Source organism: Orcinus orca, chromosome 2 (genome assembly GCF_937001465.1).
Source record: "Orcinus orca chromosome 2, mOrcOrc1.1, whole genome shotgun sequence".
Lineage (NCBI taxonomy): Eukaryota > Metazoa > Chordata > Mammalia > Artiodactyla > Delphinidae > Orcinus > Orcinus orca.
The window spans coordinates 83,156,414-83,176,223 of record NC_064560.1 but is presented as its reverse complement, the minus strand read 5'-3'; the positions used below and the strand labels follow the sequence as shown (position 1 = coordinate 83,176,223).

Genomic DNA, 19,810 nt, shown 5'->3' with positions numbered 1-19,810 from the left:
GATATTTTCTCACACTGTGTAGGTTACCTTTTCACTTTGTTGATAATGTTCTTTGCACAAAAGTTTTTAATGTTGATGAAGTCCAATTTATCTATCTTTTGTTTTATTTTTTGTACTTTTTGTGCTAAGAAATTATTGCAAAATTCAAAGTCATGAAGATTTACCTCCATGTTTTCTTCTAAGAGTTTTATGGTTTTAGCTTTTATATTTAGGTCATAGATACATTTTGAATTAATTTTTATATACAGAATGAGGTAGGGGGTCTGCCTTTATTCTTTTGCAGGTGGATATCATTTGTCCAAGCACTGCTTCTTGACGACACTATTCTTTCCCCAGTGAATGGTCTTGGCACACTTGCTGGAAATCAATTAGCCATAGGTGTACAGGTTTATTTCTCTTCTCTCAGTTCTATTCCACTGGTCTATACGTCTATCCTTATGCTGGTATCACACTGTTTTGATTACCGTAGCACTTCAGTAAGCTTTGAAATCAGGAACTATAGTCCTCCAACTTAGTTCTTTTTCAATGTTGTCTTAGCTGTTTGGGGCAACTTGCAGTTAGGATGAGGATAAGCTTTCCATTTCCATAAAAAAGTCCATTGGAGTTTTGTTAGGATTGCATTGAATTTTTACCATGCTTTGGGGAGTATTGCCATCTTAATAATATTAGATTTTCCAATCCATGAACACAGGATATCTTTCCATTTATTTAAATCTTCCTTAATTTCTTTATGGAGTGTTTTCTAATTTTCAGCACACAAGCCTTTCACCTTCTTGTTTAAATTAATTCCTAAGTATTGATTGTACTCTTTTGGAGGTGACTGTAAATGGAATTGTTTTCTTAATTTCATTTTCAGATTGTTTACTGTTAGTGTATAGAAATACAATTGATTTTTATATATTTATCTTATCTCCTGAAACCTTGCTTGAACTTGCTCATTAGTTGTAATAGCTTTTTAGTGGATTCCTTAAGATTTTCTATATTCAAGATCATACCATCTGCAACTAGAGATAGTTTTACTTCTTTACCAATCTGGATGGCTTTGATTTTTTTTGTTGTTGTTGTTGCTTATTGCTCAGGATACAACCTGCAATACAATACTGAATAGAAGTGGTAGGAGTGGACATCCTTGTCTTGTTCCTGATCTTTGGAGTGGGAGGCATTTAGTCTTTCATCATCAAATATGATGTTAGGTATGGGGTTTTCATAGATACACTTCAAAGATTGAGGAAGTTCCTTTTTACTTCTAGTTTGTTGAGTGTTTTTATCATGAAGGGGTATTGGATTTTGTCAAATCCTTTTTCTCCATCTATTGCAAGAATAATGTGGTTTTGTCCTTTGTTCTTTTGATATTTGCTGTGTTACATTAATTGAATGTCATATATTTTATATATTTGTCTAATTTTTTAGTTGTTTAAGGTGGGAGGGTGCATCTGGACCCTCTTACTCCATCATAGCTGGAAGTGGAAATTCTGAACTATGTATTATTTTTATGTTTTAGAGGAGCAGTCTGAAGGCAGATTGTTGATGGTCACACAGTCGGAATTAAAATCCTGATGTTTGTGGTTCCAAAGCCTATGCTTTTACCACTGTTCTTATTATTGATTTAGTATTTTCATTTTGTGGTCTTTTTTTATATGACTTGTATGAATTTTGATCTGTCTAATTGCCTAATATATTTACTTTCATTATAATCTCATTAAACCAAAGTGGCTCCTATAAACATATTAACCCAAACTATAGTTTAAATAATTTCCGTCAAGGTAAGTGGTTGACTGCTGGTTGTTTTTACATAAAGATATCAGCTACCGTTTTCAGTTTTAAAAATTCTTAATAATCCAGGTTCACTGAGTTAACAGTCTGTACTAAGATTTTTGCTGATGTGAAATTCTGCTTTAAAACCCTGCTACCAACTGCTGCCCTGTTGGTTCTCTTAATTTTCATTGCTTTCTCTTCGATAATCTCTGAAACCCTCTTTTGAAATGTATTATATCTACAAAGAAAATAAAAATAGACAATCTAGTTTTTTCTTGTTCTCTCATTCATTTAAATATTTTATGAATGAATTGTTCTTAGTATAATTACATAAATATCTTAAAAGTTTGTGTGAAACATTGCCGATTACTTTCATCCCCAGACATTTTAATCTATGAGACAAAACCTCCTCCTACCTTTGGTTTTATCACGTGCCAATATTTCCCAATCTTGCCTGATTATAACAGTAATATGAGTTGTTAAAAAGAGAGATTTCCAAGCTTTGCAGGTTTTTTTCAGTAATGCTAGAGTGGCCCCTGAGGAGCTTTATTTTTTTATAAGCCCCCCAGGTGATTTTTATGATCAGGAAATTTGGTTCCACATATATCAAACAGTTGCTCCTTCTTCAAAAGTAATTTTTCATCATAATAGTGAGGACTGAAGTCTCTGGAGTTAGATAAATTTGGATTCAGGTCCTGACTCTACCACATGGTAGCTGAATGGTCTTGGGTGTTATTTTAGCCTCTCAGCCTATTTGTTGATCTGTAAAATAGGAATAATCTTACCTACATCTCAAAGAATTGCTGAAAGGATTAAATTAGGTTGTGCGTATTGTGAAGCAGTTAATGCCATCCTTGGTATGCTGTAAATACTCTGTAAAATATTACAGTTTCATAGAATGCCACATCCTATTTGTGTTCCACTTCCTAACTTTTCCTTAAGTCCCTAATGCATTTCTGTTGTTTTATTACTAATCCAGAAGTTCTAATAATCCAGTGATTTAAAATATACTTAAGTTCCACTAGAACTTAAGAATATGTCCTTGAGACATACCAAATATATTTATTTCAGTCCTGTGTAAGATATTTTTTCCACATATACTTTTTTTGTGAGTTCTTGGCATAAATTAAGTCTTCTCAAATGTCTTAGTTCTTTCTTGGATACACAGATGATTGAAAATAAGTGATCTACTATTTAGTTGTTAGTGATTATTATTACAGGCAGAGTTATTCAGCACCCGATTTTCATTTATTTAATAGTATAAAATGGCTTTTATTTTCAGTTTCTTAATGGTCTCATTGATAGCTTTTCAGATGCAATGTGTCTACTCATAATTACAGGGTTTTGGGGGTTTTTTTTTGAGGAAAAGACATCTTTTTCCTTATTTATGGCAGTAGCCTTTTCCTTGTGCTGTGTCCTCTTGCCTGCTTTTAAAATTTGCTTCATCAGTTATCTTCTTGTGCCTGCTCCTTTGCTTTCTTCCTCTAGACTGACTACTTCCACCCGTTCTATAGATTACCTACTCTTTCCTTTTGGAAATCACTAGATTCCTAGAAAGAGCTGTCTGTGCTCATTTCCACTACCTCATCACTCCTGTCTTCTTGAATTCCTTATGACACCATTTTTCCTCTATGCTATACTGTACTTTCCTTTCAGAATGTTACTCTGTTATCACTATGTTTAAAAGCCTTTTCTGGATCTGTTCATTATCAACACTGTTATGTATTTTTTTCTAGAACACTTTCTTCTGCGCTATCTTGGTTTTCCTTCTGCTTTCCTAACCAGTGCTTTACTATCTTCCCTTTTTCTTTTGCTGCTTAAATGTTACTGCCTTCAGTCCACTTCATTTATTCCTTTCCTTGAATATCACAATCATTCTCCTTGCTTCAGCTGTCCTCTCTGTAGTGACTCCTAGATCTGCATTTTAACCCCACCCTCTCAATGAAGCTCTAGACTCAGTTACCTATTGCTTGATGATTGTATCCAGTGAAACTCATCAGGTCACCACCCCTGTATCCCAAATCATTTGCCTTTCCTGAAATCCATATTTCAGATGAATGGTATCATTAGTCTCCCATTAATCTAGACTTGGAAAGCTTGTGATCATTTATCAATATTTGCAGTTGTTATTCTTGCCTTTTGTCCCTACTCCCTTCAAATTAATCTTTCTTAAGGGCATTATTTTATTACCTCTCAACTTAAAAACCTTTAGGGACTTTCTCTTGTCTTTCTTAGTATAAATGCATTACTCTAGCTTTCTTTAATACTGTTTTATATGTAGAATAGTGGCCATATTGTTATGAAAATGGTTTATTCTCATTTTAAAGAATTCAAGCAATATGTAGCAAAGGAAACTCAAAATCCCACCCTCAGAAATAGCTACCATTGACATTATAAATACTCTTCCAGAAATCTCTTTAGAATAATGTTCAGATTGAATGAATAGATAACTTTATAAAATAGAATTATACTATCAGGCTTCCCTGGTGGTGCAGTGGTTGAGAGTCTGCCTGCCAATGCAGGGGACACGGGTTTGAGTCCTGGTCTGGGAAGATCCCACATGCCGCAGAGCAGCTAGGCCCGTGGGCCACAACTGCTGAGCCTGCGGGTCTGGAGCCTGTGCTCCACAACAAGAGGCCGCGACAGTGAAGGGCCTGCACACCGCGATGATAAATGGCCCCCGCTTGCCGCAACTAGAGAAAGCCCTCACACAGAAACGAAGACCCAACACAGCCAAAAAAATTAATTAATTAATTAATTAATTAATTTAAAAAAAAAGAATTATACTATCCATGGTACTTCTTAATAAGAAGTATTCATTTCTATTTTAGTTCCATTTTAAGAGAATGAAGTGACGAGGAAGTAAAATTGAGGGACTTATTGAATTTGTAATAAATGTTTGTTTATCACAAGATCTCCTCCCAACAATTTTCATAGTTTCATTATTTTTACATTGTTAAGGTTTATAACATTTACATTTTGCTCTGAAACTATAAATTCCACAGTTTAGTTTTCCTTCTATGTATGAATGGATGCACAGCTTGCCTAATCCTCCATTCATGAGTTCTTTGTTTTGACCTGGTTGGCTGGATTTTATTAACAAGTAATTTTTTCAGGAAGAGGTTATTGTGCTCTATTCCTTGAGTTCTTAGGTATCAAAGGCCTGTGGCATTTCTGAGTACATCTTGGCTAGAGATCAGATTCATGGTTCAGAATATCTTTCCTTCAAAGTTTTGTAGGCATTATTCCATGTTTTTCTAGCATTAACTAATTCTGTGAAGAAGCCTGAGGCCAGACAGATTTTTTTCTCCCTCTTTCTCATAGATGACTTGCATTTACTGCCTGGAAGCTTAAAAAATTTGTGCTTGTTCCTTAATGTTTTGTGATTTAATAAGGATATTCTTGGTGTTGATCTTCTGAATAAATTCTTCATGAAATAAAGTGGGCTTTCTCAATTTTCAGTATTTCTTTTTTTCAGGGAAAATTTTCTGTATTATATATTGGAATATTTTGTCTTTCTTAACTTTACAGATATTATTCTTACATTAGATCATCTTAACTTGTTCTCCATTGTTCAAAAGTTATTACTTACACATAAATTTTCATTTTAAAGTCCATATTAACTGTGATTATAACAAGCCTTTCCTCTGTTAGTGATTCGACTTTTTACCATCTTTGCTCTGTTTCATGCTTTTTCTAATTTAATTAATTCTGTGATTGTGTTACTTTGGCCTAAGTTTTCTTAACTCTCTAGTCTTCCTTTATTTTATCATGTCATTTTATCATCTTTTTTGCACCTTTAAATTCAGGTTCGTGTTGACTTCTTTTTACATTACAAAGTTTGCCTAGGAGATATTCTGCTGTTTCTTTGGTTATGTTTTCTTCCAGTTAATTTCCAGGAAATGTCTTATTTATTTTTTTACTTACTTACAGTTTGATTGAGATATCATTGACATATCAAAATTGTATATATTAAGGTGTACAACTTGATTTTTTTTTGTTTTTTCAGTACACGGGCCTCTCACTGTTGTGGCCTCTCCCGTTGCGGAGCACAGGCTCCAGACGCGCAGGCTCAGCGGCCATGGCTCATAGGCCTAGCTGCTCTGTGGCATATGGGATCTTCCCGGACCAGGGCATGAACCCGTGTCCCCTGCATCGGCAGGCGGCCTCTCAACCACTGCGCCACCAGGGAAGCCCACACTTGATATTTTGATATACATATACATTGTGGGATGATCACTACAATCCAACTAATTAAAATATCTGTTACCTCTACTTAGTTACTGTGTGTGTGTGCATGCACACACACTAAGAAGATTTCAGATCTATCTTCTTAGCAAATTTCAAGTATATATATAGTACAGTACTATTAACTATTATCACCATGCTGTACATTACGTCTCCAGACATATTCAACTAGCATAACTAAAATTTTGTAGCATTTGACCAACATCACAGATTGTATTTTTTATGCTGCTTTTGCACATTCTTCCCTCTGAATTTTATTTTATTTATTTTGTCTGGAGCATTAGGTCTCATTTCTTTTTCTTTCATCTTGATTATGTTTAACATGTGACCCTTGATACATTATGATTAATTTTCCTTGAGCATACCTGTTTGTCTTATACTTTCAGTATACCTTGAGAAATGATTATATTGTTAATTTACTTATGAAAGTAGTTACATGGGATGGAGATTGGGAAATCTTTGCTAGAACTGTATTCAAACTTTCTTGTTTCAGTTTGTAACATATCTGGTGATAGATTTTATTTCATCCAACATGGATTCCTGGAGTCTATACTTCTTTCAGAGAGAGTAAGCTTCAGAGTTTGTTTACTTCCCAATTTCACTCTACCTTTTTCACTGTGGCATGTCTTCCTTCTGGCTTTCAAGAATGAGAAATTTGACCCCAACAGACGTTTTCCAGTTTTTTATCATTAACTGTACTTTACTCATAAAAACTTTACTCTCCTTTACCATTGATCTATATTTCTGTTTTTGTGCCAGTACCATACTGCCTTGATTACTGTAGCTTTGTGGTATAGTTTGAAGTCGGGGGAGCCTGATTCCTCCAACTTCATTTTTCTTTCTCAAGATTGCTTTGGATATTTGGTGTCTTCCACGTTTCCATATGAACTGTAAATTTTTTTGTTCTAATTCTTTGAAGAATGCCATTGGTAGTTTGATAGGGATTGCATTGAATCTGTAAATTACCTTGGGTAGTATATTCATTTTCACAATATTGATTCTTCCAGTCCAAGAACATGGTATATTCCTCCATCTGTTTATGTCATCTGTGATTCCTTTCATCAGTGTTTTATAGTTTTATGAGTACAAGTCTTTCGCCTCCTCAGGCACATTTATTCCTGGGTATTTTATTCCTTTTGTTGCAGTGGTAAATGGGAGTGTTTCATAAATTGCTCTTTCTGATTTTTCGTTGTTGCTGTATAGGAATGCCAGAGATTTCTGTGCCAGAGATTTTGTATCCTGCAACCTCATCAAATTCATTGATTAGTTCTAGTAGTTTTCTGGTGGCATCTTTAGGATTTTCTATTTACAGTGTCATGTCATTGGCAAACAGTAACAGTTTTACTTCTTCTTTTCCAATTTGTATTCCTTTTATTTCTTTTTCTTCTCTGATTGCTGTGGCTAGGACTTCCAAAACTATGATGAATAAGAGTGGTGAGAGTGGACATCCTTGTCTTGTTCCTAATCTTAGTGGAAATGATTTCAGTTTTTCACCATTGAGTATGATGCTTGCTGTGGTTTTGTCATAAACGGCCTTTATTATGTTGAGGTAGGTTCTCTCTATGCCCATTTTCTGGAGAGTTTTTATCATAAATGGGTGTTGAATTTTGTCAAAAGCTTTTTCTGCATCTATTGAGATGATCATATGGTTTTTATTCCTTAATTTGTTAATCTGGTGTATCACATTGATTGATTTGCATATATTGAAGAATCCTTGCCTCCCTGGGATAAATCCCACTTGATCATGGTGTATGATTCTTTTAATGTGCTGTTGGATTCTGTTTGCTAGTATTTTGTTGAGGATTCTGCATCTATGTTCATCAGTGACATTGGTTTGTAATTTTATTTTTTTGTGATAATCTTTTTCTGGTTTTGGTATCAGGGTGATGGTGGCTTCATAGAATGAATTTGGGAGTGTTTCTCCCTCTGCAGTATTTTGGAAGAGTTTGAGAAGAATGGGTGTTAGCTCTTCTCTAAATGTTTGATAGAATTCGCCTGTGAAGCCATCTGGTCCTGGACTTTTGTTTCTTGGAAGATTTTTTTTTTTGCGGTACACGGGCCTCTCACTGTTGTGGCCTCTCCCATTGCGGAGCACAGGCTCCGGACGTGCAGGCTCAGTGGCCATGGCTCACTGGCCCAGCTGCTCCGCGGCATGTGGGATCTTCCCGGACCGAGCACAAACCCGTGTCCCCTGCATCGGCAGGCGGACTCTCAACCACAGCGCCACCAGGGAAGCCCTTGGAAGATTTTTAATTATGGCTTCAATTTCATTACTTGTGTTGGGTCTGTTTATATTTTCTAATTCTTCCTGGTTCAGTCTTGGAAAGTTTTACCTTTCCAACAATTTGTTCATTTTCTTGTGATTGTCCATTTTATTGGCCTATAGTTGTTTGTCGTAGTATCTTATAATCCTTTGTGTTTCTGTGGTGTCAGTTGTGATTTCTCCTTTTTCATTTCTAATTTTATTGATTTGAGTCCTCTCCCTTTTTTTCTTGATGAGTCTGGCTAAGGGTTTATCAATTTTGTTTATCTTCTCAAAGAACCAGCTTTTAGTTTTATTGATCTTTGCTATTGTTTTCTTTGTTTCTATTTCATTTAATTATGTTGGTGGGAGTGTAAATTGATATAACCACTATGGAAAATGGTGTGGAGATGTGTTAAAAAAACTAAAAATAGAACTACCATATGACCCAGCAATTCCACTACTGAGCATATACCCTAAGAAAACCTAATTCAAAAAGAGTCATGTACCACAGTGTTCATTGCAGTACTATTTACAATAGCCAGGACATGGAACCAACCTAAATGTCCATCGACAGATGAATGGATAAAGAAGACGTGACACATACAATAGAGTATTACTCAGCCATAAAAAAAAATGAAATCGAGTTATTTGTAGTGAGGTGGATGGACCTAGAGTCATACAGAGTGAAGTCAGTCAGAAAGAGAAAAACAAATACTGTATGCTAACACATATATATGGAATCTTAAAAAAAAAAAGGTACTGATGAACCTAGTTGCAGGGCAGGAATAAAGAGGTAGACATAGGGAATGGACTTGAGGACATAGGGTGGGAGGGCAAAGCTGGGGCAAAGTGAGAGTAGCATCAGCATATATACACTACTGCATGTAAAACAGTTGGCTGGTGGGAAGCAGCAGCATAGCACAGGGAGATCGCCTCGGTGTTTTGTGACGATCTAGGGGGGTGGGATAGGGAGGATGGGATGGAGGCTCAAGAGGAAGGGGATATGGGGACATGTGTATGCGTATGACTGATTCACTTTGTGGTGCCACAGAAACTAACACAGTATTGTGAAGCAATTATACTTCAATAAAGATCTATTAAAAAAAACTGTAATCTCTAGCAAAACTTGACTGTTCAGACTCAATATATGTGAAGTTGAGGATGAGGTATATAGTTTAATATCTTGTACCTAATTGTCACTTATTTGGTGTATGTTGAAGAAAAATGATTTGTTTGTTTACTTTAAGTTTTGTCATCTCATACTCATTAGAATAATGTACATACCTATTAAAATTAATGTAACTTGTATAATGTCAAATCACAATGATATTAAGTAACTATAAAATGGTTTCTATAAAAATCTTAATTTGTCTCTTAAAAACATTTCAGTGGAGGCCTAAATAGACATTTCTCCAAAGAAGACAATATAAATGGCTAACAGGCACATGAAAAGTTGCTCACCATCACTAATTATTAGAGAAATGTAAGTCAAAACTACAATGAGGTACCATCCTACACTGGTCATAATGGCCATCATTAAAAAGTCTACAAATAACAAATGCTGGAGAGGGTGTGGAAGGAAGGGAACCCTCCTACAAAATTGGTGACCATGTAAATTGGTACAGCCACTATGGGGAACAGTATGGAGGTTCCTCAGAAAACTAAAAATAGAGTTGCCATATGATATAGCAATTCCACTCCTGGACATATATCTGGACAGGACTATAATTCAAAAAGATACATGCACCCCTATGTTCATAGCAGCACTATTTACAGTATCCAAGACATGGAAACAACCTAAATGTCCATTGACAGATGAATGGATAAAGAAGATCTAAATATATACAATGGAATATTACTCAGCCATAAAAAGAATGAAATAATACCATTTGCATCTATGTGAATGGACCTAGAGATTATCACATTAAGTGAAGTAAGAAAGAGATGACAAATACCATATGATATCATTATTCATAGAATCTAAGCTATGACACAAATGAACTTATCTATGAAACAGAATCAGACTCACAGACATAGAGAACAGACTTGTGGTCGCCAAGGGGGAGGGTTGGATTGGGAATTTGGGACTAGCAGATGCAAACTATTGATATTATATATAGAATGGATAAACAACAAGGTCATATTGTATGGCACAGGGAATTATATTCAATATCCTGTAATAAACTATAATGGAAAAGAATATATGTATATGTATAACTGAATCACTTTGCTGTACACTGAAACTAACATAACATTGTAAATCAACTATGCTTCAATAAAAAAAATATATTTCAATGGCAGACCTTTACTCTAAATCAGGGGTCCCCAACTCCCGGGCCGCGGACCGTTAGCAGTCCTGTGGTCTGTTAGGAACCAGGCCACACAGCAGGAGGTGAGTGGCGGCCAACCAAGCGGCTTCATCTGCTGCTCCACATCACTTCCCTTACCACCTGAACAGCGCTTGCATTACCGCCTGTACCATCACTCGCATTAATGCCTGAACCATCCTCTCACCACCCCTGTCTGTGGAAAAACTGTCTTCCGCGAAACCAGTCCTTGGTGCCAAAAAGGTTGGGGACCACTTCTCTAAATCACTTCTTACTGCGGCCTATGGGTTTGTTATGTACACTGGATTATTATCCATTTGGGGGATAAGTATTGAAAGAAAAGACTATAAGTCGTTCATTTTTTGGTCTATGCCTTAAAACTGGTTTGTATTATTATATAAAGACTGTTAAGTTTCATATTTTTGTGATGTGCCTTAGAATTAACCTGATTTGAAACTCACTTTCTCTTTTTTTTTTATTACAGGTAAACGAAATTGCCTTTATAAATACCCTCGAAGCCCAGAACAAACGCCATGATGTTTTATCAAAATTGAAGGAATATGAGCAGAGGCTTAATGAGTTACAGGAAGAGCGTCAGCGAAGACAGGAAGAAAAGCAAGCACGTGATGAAGCTGTTCAGGTAGAATTTTATTCAGCAAGCATTTATTGAGCACCAGCCATTTCTAGGCTCTGAGCCAGGTGCTGAGGATACAAAAAGGAGTAAGACCAAGTCTGTGTTCCCAAGGATGCATGGTTTAGTGTAGCACGGTTTGGAAATGGGAAGTCTGATTGCCAAGGCAGTGTGTACTCCTTCAGAAAGGGTATCAGTGTTTTTGTCAATTTGAATCTCTAGTCTCAACTAGATGAAGGACTAAATTGCTCTGGACAGATTATTATCTATTCTTTTCTAATTGGGTTGGGCAAGAATATGTTCCTTTCTTCCCTTACAAATGGATTGTGTTTGAACCAATGTATATAGCCTTAGTAACTGGGCAATCTTTATGTTTATGACAAGGAGCACCTGTCATATATTGGGCAGTGTCATCAGGTACTTTAACCTCTGTAGCATACCCTAAGTTAGCTACCATTTTCAGGATGGGAAGAAGACTTAACACATAAACTTTAGTGATGGTTTTAAACTATTTAAATCTTCCTCAAGATCAAATATGGATGCAGACATACTTTATCTATTATGACTAATATTTATTTGTTTATTCATTCAGTCATCGTTTATTGAATTACTGCTATAATCTGTGTGCTGTGCTTTGCTCAAGGACATGAAAAAGATATATCCTTGATCTCAATGGGAAGACATATATGTAAACAAATCTTAACCCGTAGGATTAGTATAACAGTAAAGACGTTTTTGGAAGCACAAAGGAGAACCTGTTACTCAAATTGAGAGTGGCAAAGACGTGAGAACATCAGGAAAAGCTTCCTGGAGGAGGCGGTGCCTCAACTAAGTTTTGAAAACTGAGACAGTCGTAAATGGTGCAAAGTAGGCATTCTATGCAGGAGATGAGTGAGTATGGCATGTAGAGTTAGGGACCTGACCATGAAGAGCTTTGTTGTTATGTTAAAAGCTAGAGATGTTATTAATGTTTCATGCTTCTTCATGTCACTGGTAATTTTAGGAAATTAAAATATTACAGTTTTCAAGTTTATTGGTTACTTTATGCTCTTTTTGTACACTAGCAAGCAGTCCCATATTCACCCCAGTCTCTATTTGATTTGAGTTCAAGGTCTCATTTTAATCTGAGTGTCAAGCTAACTTATGTTTAAAAATACAGGATACTACTTTTAGAGAAACTTTAGCTTTTCCTCTCAAAGGAACAGTAAAAAATTCATTTTTATCATTTAAAAGTTAATTACTCATTAACATTCTTAAATGAGTAAATGAAATAGGATATTTGAATTTTTAATTTGAGCCATCCCTTCAGCTTTATTGCTCTTTGTTTTCTGCGTCAAACCAATTTATAAAAATAATTATTTTTTTATACGCCAATAAAGATGTTAAAAAAAATTATTATTTTGAAAATTGTGTATTACTTTTGAGCAACCATTAGGCATTAATAATTCAGAAATAAATGAGATATGATCTTTGCCTTTATGGCAAATAATACAACATAGTGTGAAAGTGTAATAGAAACCTGTACTGTATAGGTTACAGTGGTATCACAGAGTAGGGAATAATTAGCTCTCTTGGTGGGAGGGGAATGTCAGGGAAAGTTCAGTGGAAGAGGTAACTTCTTAACTGGATTTTGGGGGGAAATATATGAGTAATATTGTATATTTTTGAGTAGACATCTTTAGTTACTTTTTCTGCATTTATTTTGCAGATTTGAAATATAACAGTTATCTTCTGTTTAAAAATGACGACTCATTTTATAATTTGGAACATTTATTAAGGCGTAAAGGAAAGCAGTTATTTTCTGAAAGTAGTAAGGAATCTTCTGAACTCACTAACACTTAAAATTTTTTTTGACTACTCAGACTTATTTTTATCTTTAAAAATGTAGAAATTTCCTATGGATTTAATTTTCAGTGAAAAATTTAAAATGTATGTACATAAGTTTAATCGAGATAACTGATACTAGAAAAATTCATTGGTAATATATAACATATATATAAAATTTAAAAATTTTTTAAATATGTAGTCATTACTATATGTGCAAGGAGATAATGCCAAACATTCTGTAAATACAATAATAGTAAGATATTGACTTAATAAAGAATTCAGAGGCCCTCCATCTGCTTTACTTTTATTCTTGAAACATTCACATAAATGTTAAATTGTTAAAGGCAATTGTGATTCTTGTTTTTTGTAAGTGAAATACTAAGTTAATGCTGCCGTCATATATTCTCAATTTCCCTTTTTTGCCATATAAATTATTGATGGATTAGTTTTAAGCCCAGTTTTCTTAGATATTCTGCCTTGTCCTCTTGCCCTAATCTTCTGATTTGTAGGCGTAAAGGGCGGGGTTGCAAAATCCTTTCTTAGGCTGCCATAAACACATCGTTGACTGTGAAACAAGGTACATGGGAGTCTGAGAGGTTTCAGAAGGGTTGAGAGTTAGATATCTTTACAGTTCATTTGCTGTAGGTTTATGCTTTTTATTTGTGAGTATATAGATTTATAATGAATATTATAAAGTTACGCTTCATTTGTTTAATAGATATTTATCGAACTCCTTCCCTGTACAAGATGCTTTTGTGGGGTACAAAGTTTCCTATCTTTAGGAAACTTAAATTTTAGAAAGGAAAACACTAGATGAATTTACTAATTTTACTCATTAGGTATACAGTTACCAATTTTCTCTTCCACTTATTAAAAACAGAAATTAGAAGATTGGATATTTTTTGAAGTCCAGTTATTTCTATTAGTACAATGTTGGAGTATTTCTTATATCCGTAAAAACAATCAGCAAGTTGACATCATATTTTTGCGTACAACGTAGCTACATTGCACATACACATAAAGTAATTGTTTGTATATAATATTAATTTCATTTATAAGACCAACTTATAATTTTTAAAAGTATATCCCTCAAGATTTTGGTTTTATAAAATATGAAATGAAAAGTTCTGGTTTAATTCTTTATATTTAATGCTTTAACCTTTTGCATTTTAGTGTGAAAGTTGTGTTTTCAGACATAATGCAGATTTTTTAAAAATAAATTTGAGTTTAAGGGAAAACTCTTTTGTTCGTGTTTTTAAATATTTATTTATTTATTTAGGCTGCACTAGGTCTTAGTTGTGGCACATGGGATCTTCGTTGCGGCATGTGGGATCTTTAGTTTCTGCATGTGGAGTTCTTAGCTGTGGCATGTGGACTCATAGTTGCAGCATGTAAACTCTTAGTTGAGGCATGCATGAGGGAATAGTTCCCCGGCCAGGGATTGAACCCAGACCCCCTGCATTGGGAGTGTGGAGTCTTAGCCAATGGACCACCAGGGAAGTCCCTGTTCATGTTTTTTATTGGAGAAAATTTTCTGTACCAGGTTTGATTGTTTTTTACTCTTGAGTTTTTCAGAGAGTATATAACTAAAAAAGTTTCTACATGTTATATTTAGTAATGAGAAATAGCTATAACCAGTTCATGAATAGTATGTTAGAAAGTAAAGACTATATTTAAAATTTAATTGCCCACCTGCAACAGTCTATGATCTGTCAGATGTGCTCTCATGAATTCAGTGCATTCCCTCTAGTTCTCAGGCCCCCTGCCAAAAAAAAAAAGAAAGAAAAGAAATAGGGACACTTTTGTGTTACTACTTTAAAAAGGTTTTCTTCCCCTGGGTAGATACAGCTTGTTGTAGATATAAAGTTACCATTGTGAGCTTATTAGTAACTTAGTTAACTATTAGGAATATTAGCATCTCTCCCCAGTGTTATCTAAACAGAAACTGCTTTAGCATTTCTTTTCTGCTCTCATTTACTGAACACTTTACTATGTACTAAACACTTTGCTAAGTACTTACCTGTGTTAATAATTTAGATCTCACAGCAAACTGGGTCTCTTTAAGGTAAAATGACTTGCCCAAGGCTATGTAAGTAGTGGTTACTAGAGCCTAGATCAGTGTAGTGTGTTCCATTTATCATAAAGAGTAGGGACCAGGGAGATGTTGTGTGAGCTCCCTGGGGGATGGGGATGAATTGAAAGAAATATATCAATACATCTAGTAATATGGTGAAAATTAGCTAAGTACTCCTAGTAGGCAAAAATACACAGGAAGTATATCACAGTATTTTAATGAAGTATCTTCTCCATTAATGATGATGATGATGATAATTATTGAGAATTTAGTATATGCCAACCCCTATGTAAGTGCTTTTCATGTATTATCTCATGTGTTCTTCACAATATCCTAAGAAATAAGCACTATTGTTACTTGTCTTCCAGAAAACTAAGTCACATATATAATATAACTAGACCAGGGTCACCCAGCTGGTAAATAATGTAATCAGGAAACAAAATCAGGGAATCTAATACAGTGTCCACTCTCTTACCCACTATGCTATATTACAATGCCTCTTTCTCCCTGCCACAAGCTTTTCTTCACTTAAGTCCTATATGGAAGCTTAGTTCAGAAATAAAATCTGTTAATTATGCTTTCTTCATCATGTTCTGTTATTTCTATAACCATGTCCAAACACAAGGCTTTAGAAGTGATTAACCATAAAATATGTATCAGGTTCTAATAAGATAGTATCTGCTTAAAATAGCATTTATTCTTTTTTAAATAAATTTATTTTATTTTATTTATTTTTAGCTGTGTTGGGCCTTCATTGCTGCGTGCGGGCTTTCTCTAGTTGTGGCGAGTGGGGGCTACTCTTCGTTGTGGTGCGCAGGCTTCTCATTGCGGTGGCTTCTCTTGTTGCGGAGCATGGGCTCTAGGCGTGTGGGCGTCAGTAGTTGCAGCACGCTGGCTCAGTAGTCGTGGCGCATGGGCTTAGTTGCTCCGTGGCATGTGGGATCTTCCCGGACTAGGGCTCGAACCCATGTCCCCTGCATTGGCAGGAGGATTCTTAACCACTGCGCCACCAGGGAAGCCCAGCATTTATTCTTCTAATTATTTGTAACACTGGTAAATGACATATGAAAACCAGATAGTATTGGTATTTGATTTTATTTAAATTCTGAGAAGCATACCTAATGAGAAGCCAGGGATCTATTTGGCTTGAATATATAAGTATATGTCAAAGCTGTGTCACCTTTAATCATTTTCATCTTACACATAATTCTAACATCTTTTAAAATATTTCTGACATTAGGAACGTAAGAGAGCTCTAGAAGCAGAACGGCAGGCCCGTGTAGAAGAATTGTTAATGAAGAGGAAAGAACAAGAAGCCCGAATTGAGCAACAGAGGCAAGAAAAGGAAAAAGCCCGGGAAGATGCTGCCCGGGAAAGAGCTAGGTACTTCATTTGCTATCTTGATTTTGATCCTGATGAACATTTGCAGTGAGAGCATATTCAAATCAAGTCTTGAAGCTATTTGCCGTCATGTAGAATTTTTAGAAAGTGTTACATATACAGAAATGTTATACTGAATTTTGATTTCCAGGAATTAAGCCATCCTACTCAAAATGGAAAACTTTTGAAAATTTCTGTTGGATGGGAAACTTGATATTTCAAGATATTTTCAGTTGTAAGAAATAGAATTTGATTCTGGCTAACTTAAGCAAAGTAAATTTTAAGTAAAATATTGGGAGCGAAAGTGATAGGTGGTTAGATGACCAGGCTGGGACATGGTCAAGTATCAGATACTAGGTCCCAGGAGCCACGGCAGTGGTCTTTTGATAAAAACGGTCTGGTCAACATGTTGCCGCCCTGATTATGTTAAATGACACTCAGCCATCCCTACATTTTAAAATCACTTGTTTAAGATTCAAAGACCCAGGAAAAAGCATTTAATTGGCCAAATTGATTTGTGCTTTTTGATCTTGTTTATGAAATCCTTTTATACCCTGTGTCATAAGATATTCTTCAAAATGTTATAGTTTTTCAGTTTGACACACATTTAGGTTTTAATTCCTTTTAAGATACCTTTTATGTATGGTATGAATCAAAAATATAAATTTATTTATTTGCATATAAATATCCATTTATCACAGCCCCATTTGTTGAAGAGGGTAGCTTTTAAGAGACTATCCTTGCTGCCTGTTCACGGTCAATTAATCATAGATGTAAGGGTTTATTTCTGGACTCTGTCCTGTTCTTTTGATATCTACATGTCTATTCTTACTCCAGCACCACACTGTTTTAACTACTGTAGCTTTATAGCAAGTTTTGAAATCAATTAATGTAGGTTCTCTAATGTTGTTGTTCTCTTTCAGAATTGCTTTCCAAATAACTTTTTAGGGTAGGCTTGCCAGTTTCTAAAAAAAGAAAGCTTGCAAGCATTTTTATAGTAATGCCTTGAATCTATAAGTCATTGTGGGAAGAACTGCCATCTTTACAATATTGTATATGATCCATGAATATGGTATGTGTCTCTATCTGCTTTAATTTCTCTCAACAGTATTTTTTAGTTTTTAGGAAATAGGTCTTGCATTTCTTTTCTTAAATATTTTCCTAAGTACTCTTTTTGAAGCCATAGTGAATGGAGTTATTTTATTTCATTTTTGTTAGTATTTTTGCTAGTATGTAGAAATACAATCAATTTTTTATATATTTTATTTTATAATTTTTTATGATCTTGCGCAACTTTCCTATGCGTATTTTCCTATTAGTGTTTTCTTTTTTGCTGTTGTTGTTCCTTAGGATATTTTACATAAAGGCTCATGTCCTCTGCAAATTGAGATTGTTTTACTTCTTGCTTTCTAATACAGATGTCTTTAATTTCTTTTTCTTGCCTTATTGCACTGACTAGATCCTACAATATAACATTAATAGAAGTTGTGACATTGTATATCCTTATTTTGTTCTTGATCTTAGGGGGAAAACATTCAGTCTTTCACTATTACGTATGATGTAGTTGTAGGTTTCTCATAAATCCTCATTATCAGGTTGAAGAAGTTCTCTTCTATTTCTAGTTTATTGAGAGTTTTTAGCATGCATGTACTTTAAATTTGGTTAAATAAATGCTTCTTTGGGGGCATTCACTGAGATCATGTAGCTTTCATTTTTTATTAATATGGGTTATTACATTAATTAATTTTTGGATATTAAACCAACTTTACATTCCTGGGTTAATTTGCACTTGGTCATAGTGTAAAATCATTTTTATGTGTTGTTGAATTCTTATTAAGGATGTATTCATAAGGGATATTGGTGTGTAATTTTCTTGTGATGTCTTTGGCTTTCATGTCATGGCAATCCTAGCCTCAGAGAATGTGATGGGAAGTGTTTTTTCCTCCACTATTTACAGAAACTCTTTGTGTAGGATTGTTACTTTTTCTTGCTAAATGTTCAATATACTAGTGAAGCCATCTGGGTTTGGAGTTATCTTTTGGGGAAGACTTTAAATTACCAAATAAATTTTTCTTAACATGTTATCAATCTATTGAGATTTTTCTGTTTCTTATTGAGTCAGCTTTGGTAATTTGTGTTTTTCTATGAATTTGTCCTTTTCATCTAAGTTGTGTATTTTTATAAAGTTGTTAATAGCTCCTTATAAGGATTTTAATTTTAACATGATCTGTAGTGATGTTCCTCCTTTCATTCCTTATTTGCTAATTTATGTCTCTCCTCTCTGTCTCTGTCTTTCTGTCTCTCTGTCTCTTGGTAGTCTAGCTAAAGGTTTGTACATTTTGTTGATCTTTCCAAAAAACCAGCTTTTGGTTTCTTTGAATTTCTACATTATGTTTCTGTTTTCTGTTACATTGATTTCCACTTTGATATTTATCATTTCTTTCCTTCTGCTTATTTTGGATTTGATTAGCTTTGCTTTTCCTACTTTTATAAAGTCAAAACTTAGTTGATTAATTTTAGATATTTCTGCATTTCTAATATAAGCATTTGAATTACCAGTTTTCTTCTTAGCACTTCTTTAATTTCATCTCATCAGTTTTGATACATAGTATTTTTATTTTCATTCAATTCAAGATTTTTTCTAATATTTCTTATGATTTCTGATTCCTGAGTTATTCAGAAGCATGTTATTTAGTTTCCAAATATTTGGAATGTCTCCCGTTTTTCTGTTTTCTAATTAAATATTTTGTGGTTGAAGAATGTTTTCTGTATGATTTCAGTCCTTTTAAATTTATTGAACTTATTACTTTATGGTCTTGAATGTAGACTATCCTAGGGAATGTTCTGTGTGCTCTTGGAAAATACGTGTATTCTGCTGTTTTGGATGAGTGTTCTCTAAATGTCAGTTAAATAAAGTTAGTTGATAGTGTTTAGTCGTCTGTATACTTACTGATTTTCTGTCTAGTTGTATTAATTCTTGAGATAGAGTTATTGAAATCTCCAAAAATAATTGTTGAATTGTCTATTTCTCTTTTCAGTTTTGACAGTTTTTTGCTTCATGTATTTTGGTGCCTTAGTATTACAGGCATGTAATTTATACTTACTATAACTCCTTGAAGTATTGACCCTTTTATCATTATGAAATATCCCTCGTTGGGTTTTTAAAAAAATATTTCTTGTCTTAAAGTCAATTTTTTTTATGTTTTAAATATTGCCATGTTTATTGTTTATATAATATGTCTTTTTCTGTCTAAAGGGAAACATTTTTTTGTGTCTTTGTATCTAAAGTGTGTCACTTATATATAGTTGAGGTTTCTTTTTAT

General features: G+C 34.4%; 1 protein-coding gene across 2 annotated transcripts in view; it reads left to right on the top strand.

Annotated features, from left to right (window-relative positions):
• Positions 1-19,810, top strand: part of SCAPER (S-phase cyclin A associated protein in the ER) — a 504,096-nt gene that overhangs the window by 172,456 nt on the left and 311,830 nt on the right. For both annotated transcript variants that reach the window (XM_004276347.3, XM_033440145.2), the window contains exons 16-17: positions 11,060-11,215; positions 16,348-16,490. In XM_004276347.3, coding sequence (XP_004276395.2) covers positions 11,060-11,215; positions 16,348-16,490 — 299 coding nt within the window. The remainder of the gene's footprint in view (positions 1-11,059; positions 11,216-16,347; positions 16,491-19,810) is intronic.